Raw genomic sequence first — 22,892 nt, forward strand, 5'->3', positions numbered from 1 at the left:
GACCCATTCAGATGCAAAGAAATAATGTACCTCCATACTATTGTACTTCTCCTTGTGGGTGTCGAAGTGAGGGTGGTCGACGAGAAAGTTTGAAAGTCCACTTGGTGATGTTGAATCTTTAACAATTTGAGAAAAGCATTTCTTCTTAAGCAAGTATGTATTCACTTCATCACATTGCGATTTTTTTTGATGAAGTCTGGCTTGTATTTTCGTAACTAAATCTTTGAAATATGCTCACATCTGCACTGCTAAATGTAGAAAAAACAGTAGCCATTTTAAATGTTTGCCTTTGGCAAGTGCAGCCCAGCAATTCACTTTCAAGTACAATAAAGCTAAATATTGAAATTGTTATTTACATTACAAGTAGATTTTATGTTTCCATCCATCCATTTTCTACCGCTTATTCCCTTCGGGGTCGCGGGGGGCGCTGGAGCCTATCTCAGCTACAATCGGGCAGAAGGCGGGGTACCCCCTGGACAAGTCGCCACCTCATGGCAGGGCCAACACAGATAGACAGACAACATTCACACTCACATTCACACACTAGGGCCAATTTAGTGTTGCCAATCAACCTATCCCCAGGTGCATGTCTTTGGAGGTGGGAGGAAGCCGGAGTACCCGGAGGGAACCCACGCAGTCACGGGGAGAACATGCAAACTCCACACAGAAAGATCCCGAGGCCGGGATTGAACTCACGACTACTCAGGACCTTCGTATTGTCAGGCAGACGCACTAACCCCTCTTCCACCGTGCTGCCCGATTTTATGTTTTCAATATTTATAATTAAAACTGGATATTCTCAATATGTTTGATTCTATTTTAAACTTAGCATTACACCATGTAATGCTATTTTATCCTACATACTGTAAAGTTAATTGAAACATGATAGGTTGACTAGTTTACCATAGCAGGTATAAATATATATATACATATATATATCCATCCATTTTCTACCGCTTATTCCCTTTGGGGTCGCGGGGGGCGCTGGAGCCTATCTCAGCTACAATCGGGCGGAAGGCGGGGTACACCCTGGACAAGTCGCCACTTCATCGCAGGGCCAACACAGATAGACAGACAACATTCACACTCACATCCACACACTAGGGCCAATTTAGTGTTGCCAATCAACTTATACCCAGGTGCATGTCTTTGGAAGTGGGAGGAAGCCGGAGTACCCGGAGGGAACCCACGCAGTCACGGGGAGGACATGCAAACTCCACACAGAAAGATCGGGATTGAACCCAAGACTACTCAGGACCTTCGTATTGTGAGGCAGATGCACTAACCCCTCTGCCACCGTGAAGCCCTACATATATACATATATATATATATATATATATATATATATATATATATATATATATATATATATATATATATATATATATATATATATATATATATATATCTTGCAAAACTTTTCTAATGTCAGCAATTCAATTTCTGACATCTAATAAGTGATTCAAAGCTTTTAAAAACCTCACATTTTCTGACATTTCCAATTTAAGGTTTTTAATAAGCTATTGGCCATAATAATCAAAAGAAGTCTTGAAAAATCTTGAGTTGCATGTTATGAGCCTATGATAAATTTTAGTTACACCTTGTAAAAGTAATTGCTGGAATTAACAAAATACATTTGCCTGATATTCACATTTTTCTTAGTTTGCAACTGTATACGTACATAATTAATATATATATATATGTATATATATATATATATATATATATATAATATGTATGCATGCATACCGTATAAACAGATATATATGCATATACGTACATATCGTATTTACAGGTATATATATATATACAGACCTACTGACTCAAGCACTAGACTTCGCCTCAGACTACGACTCAATCACAGGCAACGAAAGAAACATCATCATCCACGCAAAAAACTCCATTCTCATCCACAACAGTACACCATGGCAAAAAAAGAACAATGCAACATTTGACGTCACTATGGGAAGTTTTGACGGAGCAGAAACGTGTGAACTCGTTGGGAGTTTCCTCCTCTCCCAGCTCGCTAGCCTCAATCTGAACCTTGGTATTTACCGTGATGACGGACTGGCAGTGTGTCGCGCCTCGCCAAGGAGCAGCGAGAATACCAAGAAGCGCATATGCCAAATTTTCAAAGAGAACGGCCTACGGATCACGATTGAAGCCAACAAGCAAACCGTCAACTTCCTTGACGTCACTTTCAACCTGAGAAATAACAGCTACCAACCATTCACGAAACCCAACACAACACTCCAATACGTGCACCATGACAGCAACCACCCACCCACCACCACGAAAAGAATACCTACCGGAATCAATAAAAGGCTATCGATGCTGTCATCTAGCAAAGCTGAATTTGACCAAGCAACCCCCCCGTACCAAAAAGCCCTTGATGAAAGCGGATACAATTTCACCCTCACCTATGAACCCACGCCAGGAAACCAGCCAAAAAAGAACAGAAAACGAAACGACATCATCTGGTACAACCCCCCATACAGCAAAAACGTCTCAACGAACATTGGACACAAATTCCTCAATCTGATTGACAAACACTTTCCCAAAGACAAAACCCTAAGAAAAGTATTCAACAAGAACAACATTAAATTGAGCTACAGCTGCATGAACAATATACGACAAATCATCTCAAACCACAACAAAACAATTGCAAATGAGCCGTCGACCCCCAGACAGAGCGACTCCAAAACCAATAAAGGATGTAACTGTCGAAAGAAACCTGATTGCCCTCTCAACGGGGGATGCTTACAAACATCAGTTGTCTACCAATCTAAGGTAATACGCAAGGACATTAACACATCCGACACATATGTAGGATTAACCGAGGGAGAATTCAAAACCAGATGGAACAATCACAAGGCTTCTTTCAGGAACAAAAACCTGCGAAATACCACAGAACCCAGCAAACACATTTGGGACCTCAAAGACAATAATGTTGAATATTCAATAACATGGCAAATTCTTGCATCCAGCACACCTTACAATAGTGGTAATAAAAGATGCAACCTATGCTTGAAAGAGAAACTGTTTATTATTTACCGTCCAGACCTGTCATCCCTCAACAAGCGCAGCGAAATTGTAACAACATGCCGCCATAGACGGAAACACCTCCTAGGTAACACATGAGCCAATCACCACGCCCCTAGGCCAGCCTGTACCCACCCACTCTGTGCCCTATATAAACCATGGTATGCGAATGCTCCCATTAAAATCTCCTGATGATTGAGGGTACCCCCCCTCATGAAACAGGCCTGTAGAGATGAAATAGTCTTGTGATTTTTTTCCCACACATACATATATTGCGCTCTACTACGGTATCGAGCACTATTTTTTGGATAACCTTATTAAGACATATATATATATATATATATATATATATATATATATATATATATATATTGAATCGATTTTTCCCACACCCCTAATATATATATATATATATATATATATATATATATATTAGGGGTGTGGGAAAAATCGATTCAAATTCGAATCGCGATTCTCACGTTGTGCGTTTCAGAATCGATTCTCATTTTTAAAAAATCGATTTATTTTATTTTATTTATTAAAAAAATATATATATATATATTTTATTATTAATCAATCCAACAAAACAATACACAGCAATACCATAACAATGCAATCCAATTCCAAAACCAAACCCGACCCAGCAACACTCAGAACTGCAATAAACAGAGCAATTGAGAGGAGACACAAACACGACACAGAACAAACCAAAAGTAGTGAAACAAAAATGAATATTATCAACAACAGTATCAATATTAGTTACAATTTTAACATAGCAGTGGTTAAAAATCCCTCATTGACATTATCATTAGACATTTATAAAAAATTAAAAAAAGAACAATCGTGTCACAGTGGCTTACACTTGCATCGCATCTCATAAGCTTGACAACACACTGTGTCTAATATTTTCACAAAGATAAAATAAGTCATATCTTTGGTTCATTTAATAGTTAAAACAAATTTACATTTTTGCAATCAGTTGATAAAACATTGTCCTTTACAATTATAAAAGCTTTTTACAAAAATCTACTACTCTGCTTGCATGTCAGCAGACTGGGGTGGATCCTGCTGAAATCCTATGTATTGAATGAATAGAGAATCGTTTTGAATCGGGAAAAAAAAATCGTTTTTGAATCGAGAATCGTGTTGAATTGAAAAAGAAAAATCGATTTTGAATCGAATCGTGACCCCAAGAATCGATATTGAATCGAATCGTGGGACACCCAAAGATTCACAGCCCTAATATATATATATATATATATATACATATATATATTCCTAACAAATTATCTATTAATAATTGTCAAACTAATAACTTATTTCTTTCTTTGGGTGAGTTCTTATGCTCTTATGCAATGTCACCCTCAGTCCTGAAGAGGGCCACACTTACATCAAAGTATGCACAGTTGCAAAACATTGCGCATGCGCAATGTTTTGTACCTTTTGAGGACCCGTAGCTTCCACGGCGGGATTCAATTCAAGCAGGGAACCATAAATGTCAAAAAGCTACTTTATTTATGTTAGTAAAACATTTAGAGAGGGACATTTGACTTAGTGCAACTAATTTCAATGTTGTATAAAACAAAAACAGCATATCGTTGTTTGCAAAAACCATGCTGGCATCATTGTAGCGAGCCAGAGTTAGCCGGATACCCCTGCTAGCATAGCAGTAGCATTAGCAGTTTGACAGTTGTAAAAGTACTACTCAGTGAAGAGTTTGTTGTCCAAAGATGTGCTCTCTGTCCTTGTTCACTCCTCCGCTTCCATCTGGACACACGACGTTGTGTGAGTCCAACAACGAGCTGCTGTCAGGGAGCAATCCGGAGGAGCAACTGAAACAGGTTTGACTCTCCCACTGACACAACCTTTATTTAACCAGATAACATTGAGTTCGAAATCTCTTTCACAAGGATGACCTGGCCAAGAGGTCAACAGCACATGTCACAAAGCAGTTTCAGAAAAGTAATACGTTAAGACATACATTTTAAAATGCATAAAAGAGAACTGTAAAAACAATAATTACACCTTTTAAAAACACAGGCACTGTGCAAACGTCTCTCGCTGTCTGTCCCTCAGGATAGAACGGAAGGCTCCGAATTGAATTAGTTCAGAGAGTTTCTGTTTCGTCTGCAATGCATTCCATGCCAGAGGGGCAGCAATGCCAAAAGCTCTTTTGCCAAATTCAGTCCGTACATGGGGAACAGTTACTGCATAAGAGCTGTTTTTTGTATGGAGGCATTAAACCTAAAATAGTCTTATAAATGATAGTCAGCCAATGTGTGTATCTGCGTGTACTAAATGAAGATAAGTATTATTTCACATACAGTTGACAGTTGTTTGATTGATTGATTGAGACTTTTGTTAGTAGATTGCACAGTGCATATTCCGTACAATTGACCACTAAATTGTAACACCCGAATAAGTTTTTCAACTTGTTTAAGTCGGGGTCCACATTAATCAATTCATGGTGGGTGAGACTACAACAGCCAGTAACAAATCTTAGTGCTGAGTGAAAAACAGTGTCCAAGGACTGGAGGCATTTAAATGATGCGCTAGAATAAAGCACGTCTCCATAATCAGTTAAAGTACCAATGATTGTCACACACACTAGATGTGGCAAAATTATTCTCTGCATTTGACCCATCACCCTTGATCACCCCCTGGGAGGGGAGGGGAGCAGTGAGCAGCAGCGGTGGCCGCGCCCGGGAATCATTTTTGGTGATTTAACCCCCAATTCCAACCCTTGATGCTGAGTGTCAAGCAGGGAGGTAATGGGTCCCATTTTCATAGTCTTTGGTATGACTCGGCCGGGGTTTTTTGAACTCACAACCTACCGATCTAAGCCACTGAGTAGGTAAATTACGGGCAAGATAGTCGCTGTCACCAATTTCTTTCTAACTTTAAGAGAGAAGCAGTTTTTATTTCTAAAAAAGAAACCAAGCTTTACCCTAAGCTTAGAGACCAAGTTGTTAAAATGGAAATGAAAATGAAAGCTCCTGATCAAGAGTAAAACCCAAGTACTTGCAAATTTAAGTCCTGCTCTATAGGATTTCCATTTGATGTTGCAATATTTGGAATATTTTGCAGTAGCATCCTTGAATGGGAGAAAACCATTAGCTTGCTTTTGTCTGTATTTAAAACCAATCTAAGATCAAATAAGCGAGCCTGGATGACATCAAAAGCAGCTTGTAAAAACTCAAAAGCCTTAGTGATGGAGGTTCAACAGCAATAAATAATGGTGTCGTCTGCATAAAAATGGTACATTGCATTTGACAAATTCTTGCAAAGATTATTTATGTAGATAGAAAATGAAATGGGCCCCAGCACTGAGACTTGCGGAACTCCTTTGGTAATGTCCAGTAATGAAGAGCCGCCTGTACACGTTGTGTTCTGCTGGAAAGATAGTCTGTGAACCAAGCAGCTGCATTTTTGGATAATCCCAACGTGATGAAGGGCTTGAATCCATGACATACAGATACAGTTGCCCTGCTTTATCGCTGCATTGATTTCTAGAAATCATTGTATCACAAAGCCCACTTGACAAGATGAGGTCATGTGATAGAAACCAGACTCCAATAGGTCTAAATAAGCCTTGTTACTTCAAAACAGTGTGGAAACACATTTTATTTTTACTCCAGATTATTTCCTTATGTGTTCTACTTGAATTAAATCATGTGAATGTTGATTTCCATTAAAAAAATAACCACTTTGAGGCATATATAAAGTAGTTGTGTATTACACACCCCGTTTCCATGAGTTGGGAAATTGTGTTGGATGTAAATATAAACGGAATACAATGATTTGCAAATCCTTTTCAACCCATATTCAATTGAATGCACTACCAAGACAAGATGTTTGATGTTCAAACTCATAAACTTTATTTTTTTTTTTTGCAAATAATAATTAACTTAGAATTTCATGGCTGCAACACGTGCCAAAGTAGTTGGGAAAGGGCATGTTCACCACTGTGTTACATGGCCTTTCCTTTTAACAACACTCAGTAAACGTTTGGAAACTGAGGACACACATTTTTTAAGCTTCTCAGGTGGAATTCTTTCCCATTCTTGCTTGATGTAAAGCTTAAGTTGTTCAACAGTCCGGGGGTCTCCGTTGTGGTATTTTAGGCTTCATAATGCGCCACACTAATACACCCCCATACCATCACAGATGCTGGCTTTTCAACTTTGTGCCTATAACAATCCGGATGGTTCTTTTCCTCTTTGGACACGACGTCCATAGTTTCCAAAAACAATTTGAAATGTGGACTCGTCAGTCCACAGAACACTTTTCCACTTTGTATCAGTTCATCTTAGATGAGCTCAGGCCCAACGAAGCCGACGGCGTTTCTGGGTGTTGTTGATAAACGGTTTTCGCCTTGCATAGGAGAGTTTTAACTTGCACTTACAGATGTAGCGACCAACTGTAGTTTCTGACAGTGGGTTTCTGAAGTGTTCCTGAGCCTATGTGGTGATATCCTTTACACACTGATGTCGCTTGTAGATGCAGTACAACCTGAGGGATCGAAGGTCACAGGCTTAGCTGCTTACATGCAGGGATTTCTCCAGATTCTCTGGACCCTTTGATGATATTACGGACCGTAGATGGTGAAATCCCTAAATTCCTTGCAATAGCTAGTTGAGAAAGGTTTTTCTTAAACTGTTCAACAATTTGCTCACGCATTTGTTGACAAAGTGGTGACCCTCGCCCCATCCTTGTTTGTGAATGACTGAGCATTTCATGGAATCTACTTTTATACCCAACCATGGCACCCACCTGTTCCCAATTTGCCTGTTCACCTGTGGGATGTTCCAAATAAGTGTTTGATGAGCATTCCTCAACTTTATCAGTATTTTTTGCCACCTATCCCAACCTCTTTGTCACGTGTTGCTGGCATCAAATTCTAAAGTTAATGATTATTTGCAAAAAAAAAATGTTTATCAGTTTGAACATCAAATATGTTGTCTTTGTAACGTATTCAACTGAATATGGGTTGAAAATGATTTGCAAATCATTGTATTCCGTTTATATTTACATCTAACACAATTTCCCAACTCATATGGAAACGGGGTTTGTATAATTGTATAGGGTTTACCTTTCAATAATTATTAAAATGTCAAAAGCTAATAAGTAATCTATCTCATGTTGTCAACAGGAGTCAAGTCCTTTGAGTTTGTATTTCCCCCGAGAGTCCATGAAGCTGCACTGTCGCACTGAGAGCAGCAGCAAGGCGGCCTTCTTGGACCACTCAGAGACATTGTGGATGAGGAGTGCAGCAGTTTGGTATGCTTATCGGACACACTTAGGCCATGTCCACACGAACACAGAGAGTTTAAAAACCGCATATTTGGGGTTAAAACAATCTCCATCCACCCAAGTGTACTTTCAAAACTGTCTATCTCTACACACCAACACATACACTTGATGTCTTGTACATTTTGTCCAATCGGAAGCCTGAAAAAAGCAGTAATATCTGACTTGGTGGCATTACACTTCCTATTATATTTATTTTGATCGACTTTAGATGTACCGGTACAATGAAATGTATGTACACAGAGACCTGGGAACATTATTAAAGAGTGAATGCACGCCTGTGCTGCTGAAACCCCAACACTCATAGAATTATAACGTGTTCAGCAACATGATGATATATTACATGTGCAGTGAAGTGTACATTATTTCTAAAATCAGCACACACTAACGAGCCAAGGAAACCAGTTTGCATTTTTAATGGAATTATAAAGCATTTAATCATGGATATAGTGATATGACACATGTGTAATAATGTGTATATTGTCTTTAACATCACTACACACTACAAGGAGGACGCTACATTGTTTTTTTTTAGTTGCTTGCTCACTTTTTCCACGCGAACACGTTCGAGCCCGGCTCCATCTACAAGAATGGAAGCAAAACACGTAAGTTACGGTAACTTCATGATTTGTCGTTAAACAAGGACTTAAAATATAAGCTAATGTTGCACCTTTCTTATGACACAGAGCAAAAAGTCTTGCTTGTCAAAGTTGTCCCATCAGGTGGAGGATTTTGATGTGTCATTTTTATTAATGTTGAGTGAAAATAGCAGCATGTTTACGTTCAAACATACAATAATTTCTTCCTTTAGTGTGTTTAAAGCCAGCAAGGCAGCGTTGTTGAGCTTGGAAATGACAGCGCACAACCGTGACGTCATCACAAGTCTCCGTTTGTGCCGTGTACACGCATACGCTGAGCGAAGAGTTTTGGAACTCTACATTTTGGCCAGCATTTGTAAAAGTCTGCATTTTTAAAGACAATGCGTATGGAGAGGCCTAACGCAGAGATAAGTATGCGTTTATTAAGAATCTGTGTTCGTGTGGACATGGCCTTAAACACTTGTTTGTGTGTATGGCCAACCCTAAAACTTTCTAATATGTTTTCAATGTTGTTAAAGGCAGACCTAGCTGCAGAAAAAACATTTTAAGTACCAGTAGACTGGAAAAACAAGTTAACTTTACATGCTTCATTGTATCCATTCAACCATATCCAATTGTATCTATTAATGTTCTCATTTATCCAGGTCATTGTAATCTCAGAGCATTCAAATGATTGCAACTGGACTGTTTGGTTTATGTCAAAATACGTTTTGCCTCTCATCCGGTATTGGCACCAGCCGCTAGACTAGATTTGACCAATTTAAGTCTATTGGCATGAACTGATGAAGCCTGGATTCGGGGTTCAATGACGTCACGATGGGAACGCTTCCGCATCCTGCCCATATCATCAGATCAGTCATACTGGAAATATGAAAAAATTAGAAAGAGATGCGCTGTCTCTCATTCACATTCCCTATGTAAGATATGAACACGTTTTTCTTTTTTTTATGCATTCCAGGTCTTAAATAAATAAATTAAAAGTCCGCTAACAATGGATTCAAAGGCGGCTCTCTATTCCCCCAAACAAAACACTAAATAACCACTTAAAACCCGCAACAATACTCTTATTTAGACATTGTGACCTAAATATTAACCAAATATTAGCGATGTTGTTATTATAAGTGCTAGCGCAGACAAACCATTGTTTGCGGCGCATTGATAACAAAGATTTAACGAGCTTGTCCTGCTGTATTGTAAACTGGCCAATGTCCTACTGCGGCATCGCATCTTGGCTCGTCAAAATTATTCTAGATTATAAATCATGCCTCTCATCTGGATAATAGGAGGATTAAGCCATAAATCTAGAAGTTGTTCATCTGTGACATTCAATTTATACCTGAAGATGGAGACAAAGACACAACAACCAAAGACATCGCCTACAGGCAGCAGCTTTTTCGTTTAACCCTTTATGTGGATTATGATTAATTCTTTATCTAAACATGTAGATATAAACATCCCATCAGTCATCATCGCAGTTAAAGCAGACATTGTACAGTAAGCGATCGTTTTATTATGTTTGTATTTCTTGTTTAGCACTTTGCAATACTGCTACATGATGCTATATTATTTGACCAAAGTTGGATCTGTTTAGCACACAGCTTCTAACACTTACAGCTCACCCTTTTTATATTCGGGATCAGAAATATAAGGTTCTCTGTCATAATTTTACATAAAGTAATCGTTGGCTCTCACAAAGTCTGCATGATTTGCATTGTTGTTAATGGGGAAGGGATCTGTGGTTCGCATCTTTACATCGCGGATCACGTGATTGGCTTGCTCATTATCTCTCAAAATGGCTCAGGAATCTCCATGAGATTAATGCTATTTTGATCATATATATTTATTCGCAAACTTTGTAAGTCTTTTGGTGTTATAAATCAGATATATATGATAAAAGCTTCAATATAGAGGCAACCTGTTTTTTATTTCTACTGGTGCTTTAAGCGGGGGCATTACATTTTTGAGGGGAGTTAACTTTTTCAACCTGCAAATAATTTGCTGCAGGCTGAACAATGGCTCTTGACCATTCGTCCTAGTAAACAGGGCAAGTTTATCCCAAAATCTAAAAAACAAACATAGTGTAGTGCTGTGTCCTTTCATTCAACTTAAGCATGTATTCAAGAAGAGCAGCAACACGGATTGTGGCATGTAGATAGCACCAGGCAGCTTCTCTACTGCAAACAGAAGCATTGATGTCAACCTGAACACTGAAGAAATGATTCATACTGCAAGAAATAGTAGAAGCAGTGCCAGTTACCCAAGTAGGTGTGTGTGTGTGTGTGCGTGCGTGCGTGCGTGCGTGCGTGCGTGCGTGCGTGCGTGCGTGCGTGCGTGCGTGCGTGCGTGCGTGCGTGCGTGCGTTCCATAGCGGCTGTAGCTATCCTTTCCTAGCATGAAAGTGTACTCCAGTGTTTCTGTTTACTTTCGTGCTTACGTTTCCAGTAGAAGTGAATGGCACTGCTTCCTGCTCGCTCCATTTCGAGTTGTCACTTCTTGTCCGCGTATGTTTTATCCATACCGAATACCACGGCTAAGTGGATAATATAAGCAATTGCAAACATGAACATCAAATACTAACAGCGTATCCTCTAATAAGAATTACTCCTAAACACTTGTAATTGACCAGCACGTTGCCTTTGTTCGTTGGTTGGATTGGTTGAATTGTATGACCGACAAACCGAGATAGGGATAATGGTAGACTTATGAGAGTAGTGTATGTGTGTTTGCGAGAATGGCAAAGTGTTGGATGAGTGACGTCAGTGAGTGAGTGGACGAGTAAAGAGAGAGAGAAGCGCGTGCACTGCGCAGGGGAGTGATTAACCAGTCCGGTTGTGTTCTGCAAAACTAATAATAAAGCAACCAGATTGTCTCAAATCGGAGGCCTCAAATTCTGACCGGAAAGCGGAGCTTAGCAGACCCATTGCCGGGTAAAGTGAAGGGTGTTACCCCCGACGAAAACACCGACCTTGAAGGGAACATCTGCCCTGTGCTCCTTGACTACGGTCTGCCTGGGAGCCGAACAGCCGGACAGGTGTAACAATTACATTATTACCTGTCACTCTTTATAACTCCTTGTGCAGATCTAAATGCTTATTATGTAAATTTTTACCTAAGTTTGAAGCGTTTGGCGAGGCGTGTTTTAAAGCAGCTGCATATGTGTGTGTGTGCTCCTTTGAGAATTGCAGAATGACATAACATCGGTCCTGGAGGGAACGTCTCCCCTGCGTTCCTCGACCACGGTGTGGGAGCCGATAAGCAGGAAAGGTGTAAAACAGCACTTGCAGCGCGGCGCCTCCCTGTTTAAAGCATCACCTTTATTGTTAGTTTTGAAGCCTAAATAACTTCAAATTGCGCTTCACCACCGTCTTTATTAACCAGTATAATTGCCGTTTTTTTGCCATTTTTCCTTTCCAAGATGGTTTTTCTTGTATGCTCTTTGTGTGTGCGTTTTGACACACTCAACATCATGCGCCTCGGCTCTGTAGTCACCGCTGCACAGCAGCATTCAGATGAAAGAATGGTACCGGTACTTTTCAAAGGCAGTATAGTACCGATTTCAATTAATTAGTATCGCGGTACTTTATTAGTACCGGTATACCATACAACCCTACTACCTGCAAAGCATTTGTTTAACATAAAAGTACAGTAACATGATGTTGGTCAGGAATGAAATAGTTAGTAATTTTTTGCTCCACAGATCAATGCCTATAAATGTCTTTTTGGCCCTTTTTCTGTTTTTTTTGTGCTATGTCTCTGGCAAAACAGGTGTGTATGTGTCTTGTGAAACAGAGTTACTATGCGCGCCTTAATGTTTTTATAAACTCAGGAGAACCGGAAGCAGCAAATACATACACTATATTGCCAAAAGTATTTGGCCACCCATTCAAATGATGAGAATCAGGTGTCCTAATCACTTGTCCTGGCCACACGTGTATAAAATCAAGTACTTAGGCATGGAGACTGTTTCTACAAACATTTGTGAAAGAATGGGCCGCTCTCAGGAGCTCAGTGATTTCCAGCTTAGAACTGTCATAGGATGCCACCTGTGCAACAAATCCAGTCGTGAAATTTCCTCGCTCCTAAATATTCCAAAGTCAACTGTCGGCTTTATTTTAAGAAAATGGAAGAATTTGGGAACAGCAGCAACTCAGGCACGAAGCGGTATGCCACATAAACTGACAGAGAGGGGTCAGCGTATGCTGAAGCGCATAGTGTAAAGACTTTCTGCATAGTCAGTTACTACAGAGCGCCAAACTTCATGTGACCTTCTAATTAGCCCACGTACAGTACGCAGAGAGCTTCATGAAATGGCTTTCAATGGCCGAGCAGCTGCATCTAAGCCATACATCAACAAGTCCAATGCAAAGCGTCGGATGCAGTGGCGTAAAGCACGTCGCCACTGGACTCTAGAGCAGTGGAGACGCCTTCTCTGGAGTGATGAATCACACATTTCCATCTGGCAATCTGATGGACGAGTCTGGGTTTGCAGGCTGCCAGGAGAACGGTACATTTCGGACTGCATTGTGCAAAGTGGGAAATTTGGTGGAGGAGGAAATATGGTGTGGGATTGTTTTTCAGGAGTTGGGCTTGGCCCCTTAGTTCCAGTGAAAGGAACTTTGAATGCTCCAGGATACCAACACATTAGGGACAATTCCATGCTCCCAACCTTGTGGGAGCAGTTTGGAGCAGGCCCCTTCCCCTTCCAACATGACTGTGCACCAGTGCACAAAGCAAGGTCCATAAAAACATGGATGACAGAGTCTGGTGTGGATGAACTTGATTGGCCTGCACAGAGTCCTAACCTGAACCTGATAGAACACCTTTGGGATGAATTAAAACGAAGACTGAGAGCCAGGCCTTCTCGACCAACATCAGTGTGTGACCTCACCAATGCGCTTTTGGAAGAATGGTCGAGAATTCCTATAAACACACTCCGCAACCTTGTGGACAGCCTTCCCAGAAGAGTTGAAGCTGTAATAGCTGCAAAAGGTGTACCGACATCATATTGAACCCTGTGGGTTAGGAATGGGATGGCACTTCAAGTTCATATGTGAGTCAAGGCAGGTGGCCAAATACTTTTGGCAATATAGTGTATATGTCGCAGGGCACATTTCATCCATCCATTTTTATCACTTGTCCCTCTTGGCGTTGCAGGGGCCTTTCATTTGGTAATACATGTCCGCCTCAAATAAATAGATAAATGGGAAACACTGCCTCAACTTCCTCTTTCTGCTCGTTGGACCACATTAAAAGTTGTCATGCCTCTAGATTTACCAGTTAATGGTTCCTTGAGGCAGATAAAATTACTTTTTGTAAAGAGGTAATTCAGTAGAATTAGCTTTAACTTAAAGTTGTGTAGTTGTCATGATCAATGCCTCGTCTGCTGATGGCATCATAGTGTGGCCTTTTTGACTTTCTCCTAGGTGTATACATATTGCGATGTGGAAAATGTTTAAATTCCTACATTTTTAGGGGGTGGTGAGAAATCAAACTTTCTTATCTCACAAGGAAAAGCATTTGATATTCTCTCTTTTGTACCTAACCCCCGCCCCCCAGTTTAAGAGCTGTAATTGGATATATTCTGAACTTGTCCCACCCACCTACAAGTAAAAAGTCATATGACTGGATATCGTTTTGTCAACATTTTTTTCTCGTTTTTATTCAACTAAAGTGTCAGTTAATTGTGTTACAGTATTGTCTTAGTCAATGTGCTTTTGTTTTGATTAGTAATCGTCTTATTTTTACCTGCTCTGATGTACAAAACACAACCCAAATAAAATAAACAGCTTCCCAGTGCCCGCCCACACTGTTGAAGGGAACCTTTCAAGATTTTCCTCTTTTCTGACTTTTAAATAGTTGTTTCAATGTTGGAAACTCATGTTAAACAATGCCAAATCGTCAAATCATAAGGTTCATGCATTTGGGCATGAGCTTGCATGCAGTTTTGAATGCTGCTGAACGCTGTGTATTGCAGTCTTATTTTTTAATAGTGGGCCATTTGTGACGGGCGTACTAATGTGGGCACTTTGAGTTCATGTTCTCTGCAAGGCTGCTTTGCTCTGCTCTGTTGTGCTAAAGCCTGGATCCTCCAGTGTTCTACCTTCTCATTTCATGCTTTCTCGCCTGCTGTGAAGTGTATAACATAAATGTTTCCATGTTTTTCTTTTGTTCACAGCATTTTACATGGGACTGTTTTATGGCCACTGTGAAATTTGATTATCCGCTAAAGTCTGACAAAAAGGACTACTAATTTGAGGAAACACAAGAAAATGTAGGATAAAGTATTATTTTCATCTAATTGTGATATGGGCACAATATTGTTGACGTGCAGTGAAATAAATGCAGATGTTTAAATGTGACTCTGGGATAAAATGTATACAAAATTTACACCAAAGCTTATGCAATAGATATTAGCTAGACCACAAAGACGTGTGTTTGAATGTAGATTAGACTCATCATAGGTCCCCTTTAATGTTTGACATTTTGACCACTGAATATTTCAAAGTGTGCCGCATGTGATGGTCTCACTGTTTTTGGCTTATAATATGTTAAAGTTGTGGACAATTGTGGTAATCATACACCACAGGTTTGATCAACAGTCACACTGTCAAGGAGGTACCCTATTTATTGTACTTTTTCCTATTTAGGCGGGATAGTGGTTTCACAGGACTACTGAATGAAATCAAAAACTCCCATGAAGAGGGTATGTGCATTCCTTAAGCCATTCTAAAAAAATTAATATCTACACTAATGTACATTTTATAGAAACCGGAATGCTATCTCCCACAGTGCCGACATGGTTGTCAATGAGTTCTGGCTGCATACTGGCCCTATTGGAGAGGATCTATTCTTTTCATGGCTCCTTGTTTCCTCATCTCACGGTAAACTGTGCCTGATAATTAAATTACTCTAGACAAAAGGATGATAACATTTAAATGTGCTTTTTTTGTCCTGTGGCCTGTAGTTGAGCAGTGAGAACATGATTGCAGAGTTTTCTCAAGCACTAAACTGGTGAGTAGCTGTTAAGTAAATTACTATTTTATTTTTGAATGTTTTAGTCTGCTGGGCCATCATGGAGCTGAGACCACATAGACATTTAACTGTAAATCCAAATGTGCATGTTCCTGGTTTTGTCTTCCCATATTATTTTACTTTGCTTAGGCATTCAATAGCTTTTTCTGGGACCAAAGTTGTTCAATCTCTAAATAAACAACATTTTTAAAGTTACAAAGGACATAAAGCTAGTACTGTTTGCAGACGACACAACTGTGTTTTATTCAGGAGAGAACACACAGAAGCTAATACAAATTATTGAAGAAATTACTGAATTGAAGAGACATTTTGACAAAAAACGACTTCTTGAACCTCAGTAAAAGTAAAATATTGCTATTCAATAACAGTTGAAGAGAAAGTCAAACACAAATGCAAATAGACAGGGTGGACATTGGTAGAGTAAAATAAACTTTTGGTGCAATAATAGATGACAAAAAAGAATATACAACATATGGTGGCAAGAAATAAATGAATAATGATTAATGCAAAATATGTATTGGACAAAAAAATCACTTCGTATTCTCTACTGCTCGCTAGTCTTAATAATAATATTAATATAATATTGTATATATTGTATATATGTTATTGACATAATATAATATATCTGTATATATATTATTCTGTACACATATGTATATATTCGTATATATGTTAGATTTTTTTATCGCTATATTAGTCTATTTATACCTGCATTGTCCTTTCCATCCTTACGCTTTCCATCATTGTAACTGAGCTACTGTGTTGAACAATTTCCCTTGTGGATCATTAAAGTTTGTCTAAGTCTTAGTCTTACCATATCTGAGTTATTGTGTAGAAATATGAGGACATAACTTCAAAAATACACTTCGAAACAGTTAGCAAAATGCAATAAAACTTGTGAGTATGAGGGTGAAGGTACACTTTACACAAGAGTTTATGTATATCATTTTATAATGGTGACCTAAGACTGTATGAATATACAAACAAATGTTCTAATATTTTGTCAGGCCGGACTGTGTGGTGCGAGCCTTTGCCTGGCACCCGCATACAGATAAATTTGCTGTTGCCTTGCTGGACGATTCGATTAAGATCTACAATCCCAAAAGGTGACATCTCTTTTGCAAATTTTAAAACTTAGATTGTGAGAAGCAGGGAAGCATGTTAGTAATGTTTGGAAACATTGAGAGAAAATCACATTTTGGCCGAACCAATTTCAGTGCTTCTGCCTTTGAATTGATTCTCTCAGTGCTACGACTCCCACTCTGAAGCACCGGTTACAGAGGAGCGTTGCAGCGGTGCAGTGGAAGCCACTGTGTGCGTCTGACCTCGCTGTAGCTTGCCAGAACTGTTTACTAGTCTGGCATGTGGATCCCTGCTCACTATCCACCAGGCATGTAAACATCTCAATTTGCATCATTTATGTGTTTCATTACTATACATGTAACTTTTGCTTTTTGAATAGGCCTTCGTCTGGATGTGCACAAGTTTTGTCTCATCCCGGGCACTCTCCAGTCACTTCCATCGCTTGGTCGCCAAGTGGCCATCTCCTTGTGTCTGCTTCGCCTATGGACACGGCAATGATGGTAGGAAGCTCTATCTTAGTCTTCTATCTTCTAGTGAAACTGATTCATTCACGGTCACAATTTTAGATGCCAAGATTAAATGAGAATGATGGTTGGTAATATTAACATTTAAAAAACAGACGCCGCTGCATATCAAATCAAGCACTTTCACAACCGCAGTGACAGAAAACAGCTCTATGAAGCGTGCGCCCGCGTCCACGCCAGAGGCCATTGTATGGGCACAAAACTCCATCACCATTAACATTATTATTAACATTAACATTCACAAACTTTTCCGGGGTTTCCACAGCCAGTTACTTTGTTTCACTTAATTTCTCGGCGTGCGTTTAAGACCGCACTGCTATTATTACACGGCGACAGGTGTGGAGCATTTTTGAGACAAACGCATTTATCCCATCTAAAAAGTATACCGCGGAGGAGAAAAATATTTGAAAAGCATAAAGCGCAATACAGCGTTGTGTCACTAGCCTGCTACTTCACTTACCTGCTCTTACTGAGTGTCAAAGACTTGAGGAAAACGTGTGTTGGGATCGTTGCCACAACTTTTGTATAACGTCTTGCCGTTAAACTGGAATGATCACTTATCCTTTATTTAATTGCTAACTTTGTCAGTGTTCCAAACACATAAACACTATACCTCAAATGTTTTTGTCATCTCATTAAATTGAATGCATTCTGTAAAGTGACAGCACGCTGAGTTGTCATTAAGGCACGAAGCTTGTGTGTTAGATGTGAGCGATATCACTCCTATTTGTTATTGTTTTTGTTGGCCAAACTGTTGTACTGAACCACTGTGTTGTTGGAGAAGAACACAGCTTGTTTATTAGACTTTATCTTCAGTGGCCAAACAGCTTTGTGTTTTCTATTGATCACAAAAAGTAAACAATGTTTTTTGACACAATGTGTGGGTGATTTTCATGTTAACAATTTTTTTGCACCTGCGTATGAATCCAGGAAAGGCGGAAATGTAATTGTGCTCAACAGGCTCTCCCACATGAGTTCAGTCGTTACACTAAATAACTATATTTTTGTATTTTGTCATTTGTTACACGTGTTTCACACAACAAACGATCAAATATGTATGATTAGGTCAAGCAGTATGTCCAATTGGGCCACCTATTGAAATGTGCCTGTTTTTCATGGCACCATAAAAAAGCATAAAAAATAGAGCTGAAGGCACCATGTAATGAGAAAAAGCTGACACATTGATACAAAAAAAAAAAAAACACATATATTTGTCTATCCTTTTTTTTTTAGACTATTTAAAGGGGCTGTTTGCAACATTTACACAGATGCCTAGAGGGCGCCAACTTTCCAATGTATTTTTCACAGTATATCCCGCCCTCTTACACAGGTTATCCGCGGGATCTTAAAAAGTCTTAAATCTAGCTATTTGAATTTAAGGCCCTAAAATTCACCTAAAATCTAATAAAATGTTTTAAATACAATTTTGAAAGGTCTTACAAATCTATTTACACTACTTTTATTCAAAATGTGCATAAACTTCAGTCTTGCATTTAAATGTTTGAATTTTTCAAGAGGCTATAACGTAACTACAAAAGAGAACTAAAGTGGGCAAGGTGTGCTGCCCGGTCAGAATTAATTGCACACTACCTAGTGTGCTGTGCGCACGCAACGGTGTCTTGTTACAGCTTAGCATAGCAGCGGAGAGAACGTAATGAAAGCCCACAGCAAAGGTGAATTACTTGTATAAGATGGGTAGGTGCAAGTTCAATGATTTGTGGCTCCAGAATGGTCCATTTAACGCATACTTGAAGCCGGTGAATGGAAACGTATAAAGTTTTTAGGTCCCAGTGTTTTGTTTTGGAGCCATCAAGGAGGAAAGCGTTTGTAACTTTGCGGTGAAAGTGAATGGAATGATAATGTAAAAGTCAAAAGTCTTTGTTAAAACTAAAAAAATATATAATTCTCTCATTTTATTTCTACAATGTATTCCTATAATTTCAGGTCTGCTTCTGATGCCTAATCTTTTCTCTAACTTTATACAGCAAGTGACATTAAATGCTATAAAATTTATGGTTGTGTGAGGAAAGCAAGGGAGGTTTGCAAATGTCATCTTGCCATGCTTAACGAAAAAATAGTCTTTGTTTATTATATGTTTTCAAAAAAGTCACAAAAACAGGTAAAAATGTATACATACATACCAGATACAAAATGAGCTTAACAAATTTGAATGTTATCCACATTATTCACATCCAATTTCTGTTTGAGGCTTGCATGCTATAATCACCTCCTTTCTTTTTAGACAATCGCTCTGTCTGCACTTTGTTTTTCATAACTTTGTGCAGATACGGTAGTAGTACTGTAGATGTTTTTATCTGTTTGCTCAATTCTGAAAGCTGCAAAAACTCTCCAGAAGTTAACCATTTAGCGTTGGCAGAGATGCTAATAGTCCCTTTCACAAACAATATATTGTTGTGCTTTCCTCTAACATTGCTGTCGTTCTCGTTGTTGTTTCATGAAAACTTTTGATATGAAGCACACTGCACCTTTTGTAAGAAAACATTTGTATGGCAAATCTGAAAAATGGCTGGTACAATGTTTGCTAATATTTCTTTAAATTACCGGTAGTTTACAATAGAGAGGCTTCTAGTGTATTTAGTTAGTTTAACCATTTTCCAATGTGAAAGAGCAGTGACTGAATTCATATACTTGTATACTCCATATACAATTGATTCTGGCCCTCTGATTTTCCTTTATGTCATTGTCATTATGGTCTTAGAAAAGTCTTAAATTTGACTCGTTGAAACCTGCAGAGACCCTGTTACAGCCTCTCATACGTAATGATGTAATTACGTACGTACGTAACTCATGCACGCGCATTAGCATTTGGTGTTGTTAGCTAATAATAGCAATTCGGATAAATAGCGTTAGCTGTCATGTATATTCTATCATAACAACAATATGACTGCAAAAATGTATGTAGCTTCTCTTGGACTGCTTTTGTATGTGTTGACTAGACCAGGTGAGTGACAGCCGTAAAACTCCAATCATTTTATAACATAAACTTGGTAATTGTGTAAAATATTGACAATTGTAACAAATGTGTTCTGTTAGATCGCTAATGACTAATGGTAACATAAGCTACCCTAGCCGATGGTGTTCTTGATATATTTTTTGCTTTGAAAAATGTTACTGTGAGCAGTGTGCAGCCTTACTTCATTGTCAGGCCTCTTTCAGGTGTGGGATGTTGCGGCCGAAAGCTGTATGCCCCTACAGCGTGTCGGAGGTGGTGGGGTCAGCTTTCTCTCCTGGTCCACTGATGGTAGCCATATTCTCGCCTCGACACCATCTGCTCTCTTCAGGTTAGAGATTCATAATTACATTTTAATATAGAGTCCTACTGGCCGACTAGCACACTTCAGTGTAGTACACAAAGAAAAAGCTTTATTGTCATCGCACACAAGATACAGGGACATCTGGTAGTCAATATCTTTATGGTAATTATGGCAGCATGGCTCAGGTGGCAGAGTGGTTGTCTCCCAACCTGAAGGTTGCAAGTTCAATCCTCAGTCCCCCTGTGACCATGTCGAAAAATCCTTGAGCAGGATACTGAACCCCCAGTTGCTCCTGAGGCCTCGTCATCAGTAGGTAAATGTGGTAATAGTGTCAAAGTGCTTTGAGTACCTTGAAAGTAGAAAAGTGCTATACAAGTGAAGTCTATTTATCATTATATTATATATTTCTTCAGGGTCTGGGAGACCAGGATGTGGACGTGTGAGCGTTGGCCGTGTGTAAAAGGTCGTTGTCAGGTGAGCATTGCCACAATATTTTAAAGATTCACCCATTTTAATTGTTTTCTTATTGCAAATTACCTATCTTTTTTGTTTGGGCAAGTCCGGCTGTTGGAGTCCAGATGGACGTCGACTTCTCTTCACTGTGCAAGGAGAAACTGTCATCTATGCTTTGACCTTCACTGACAAACAAGGTAAATTTACACCGTAACAAAGAAAGTCAACTCAAATTTAGTCACAAACCAACCGAGCAAATCCAGAAATAAAAATGTTGTTATCTGATTGTTGTTGCAGTAGATCCTTCTGTATTGTATTTGTAGGATCGAAGACCTAATGTGATTTTGTGATTAATTGGCAGGTGTACTCGCATGCATTTCAAAAGGTCCACTAGCAGCAGCAGTGGTGGCCGACCTGTCAGAGACCACCTTTACCACGCCAGAGGGAGACGTCACGTAAGACAATCTAAATAGAGCATGGTCATCAACTTTTAAAGTCCTTGGGTGTTTAATTTTATATTTTTGACTTGTGCAGTGTCGGTGGAGAGATCCAGTCCCTTACTTGGGACCCGAGAGGAGAACGACTTGCTGTGCTTCTCAAAGGTCTTTGTTTATATTTCTTCTATGACAACATCAGTATCGTTTCATTTGTTAATATTATATTATGAACCAGCTTAAGGTAATACTGTACACTAAATATTACAATGCCATGCATTTTTGATGACATTAGCCAGAATAAGGTCATTTTGATAGCTAACATGAATCCCGCAAACATACAGTATGTAGAGTATTTTGACCCTTTTAGAGTTTAATTACACTTTAAACTCCTAAATGCAACCATTGCTAACTTTTGGGTGGTCTGTCAGGTGATCCACAAGCAGACCGTCCTGCAATAATTGCAGTGTTTAAGACCAGAACGCGGCCCATTTTTGAACTTTTGCCATGGTAGGTGTTTCAATCTACAGTTGCTTTTCATACCCGTTTACTGTTGCTAAGCTACACACTGGAATTTGTCCTCCTTTTCCTTAGTGGTTTTGTTCAAGGAAATCCTGGTGCAGAACCAAGACTGATGCAGTTCCACCCCAAATTTCAGCATGGTGCTCTGCTCACTGTGGTCAGTCAATACCCTTATTCTCATATTCAATTAATCTAGTGTTTTCTTGAAAAAACACATTAACTTTATCACGTGCTTCTATTTTTAGTGTTGGTCCACTGGAAGAATTACACACGTGCCTTTCTACTTCATGAGTGGCAACCCTCTCCAGCTTGGCTTCAATGTCAGTCAGTCACTACCACGCCCTCAGCAGCATTGTACTGACCTAGCCAATCAGTCGCTCTTTACAGAGCTCATGTCATGACCATTAATCATATTATATCTCTAATTTGTAACATGTTTGCCAATAAAATGTTTTGAAGGACATTTTAAACTGATTCTCTCATTTGTCAAACAGATGCAGAATTATCACAGGATGGGCCTTGTATTGAAGAATGATGTGATACTGAAACTCACTTTTCACTTTGTGTCAAATGAGATAAGGATGCAAGAAGGCAGCAGTGCCTTTGGACATTGTTGGT

General features: G+C 39.2%; 1 protein-coding gene across 1 annotated transcript; it reads left to right on the top strand.

The window, feature by feature from the left end:
* The first annotated feature begins 4,450 nt into the window (after nt 1–4,450).
* Nucleotides 4,451–22,744, top strand: aaas (achalasia, adrenocortical insufficiency, alacrimia). The gene is made up of 16 exons (XM_061978968.2): nt 4,451–4,883; nt 8,195–8,322; nt 15,599–15,654; nt 15,741–15,832; nt 15,916–15,962; nt 16,991–17,089; nt 17,230–17,373; nt 17,446–17,566; nt 20,768–20,892; nt 21,279–21,339; nt 21,425–21,515; nt 21,680–21,773; nt 21,853–21,920; nt 22,184–22,262; nt 22,347–22,431; nt 22,520–22,744. The coding sequence occupies exons 1-16, from the start codon at nt 4,773–4,775 to the stop codon at nt 22,673–22,675; spliced, it is 1,557 nt and encodes a 518-aa protein (XP_061834952.1). The 5' UTR covers nt 4,451–4,772; the 3' UTR covers nt 22,676–22,744.
* Nucleotides 22,745–22,892: the final 148 nt, after the last annotated feature.

Source organism: Nerophis lumbriciformis, linkage group LG01 (assembly GCF_033978685.3).
Source record: "Nerophis lumbriciformis linkage group LG01, RoL_Nlum_v2.1, whole genome shotgun sequence".
In the NCBI taxonomy this organism is placed as follows: domain Eukaryota; kingdom Metazoa; phylum Chordata; class Actinopteri; order Syngnathiformes; family Syngnathidae; genus Nerophis; species Nerophis lumbriciformis.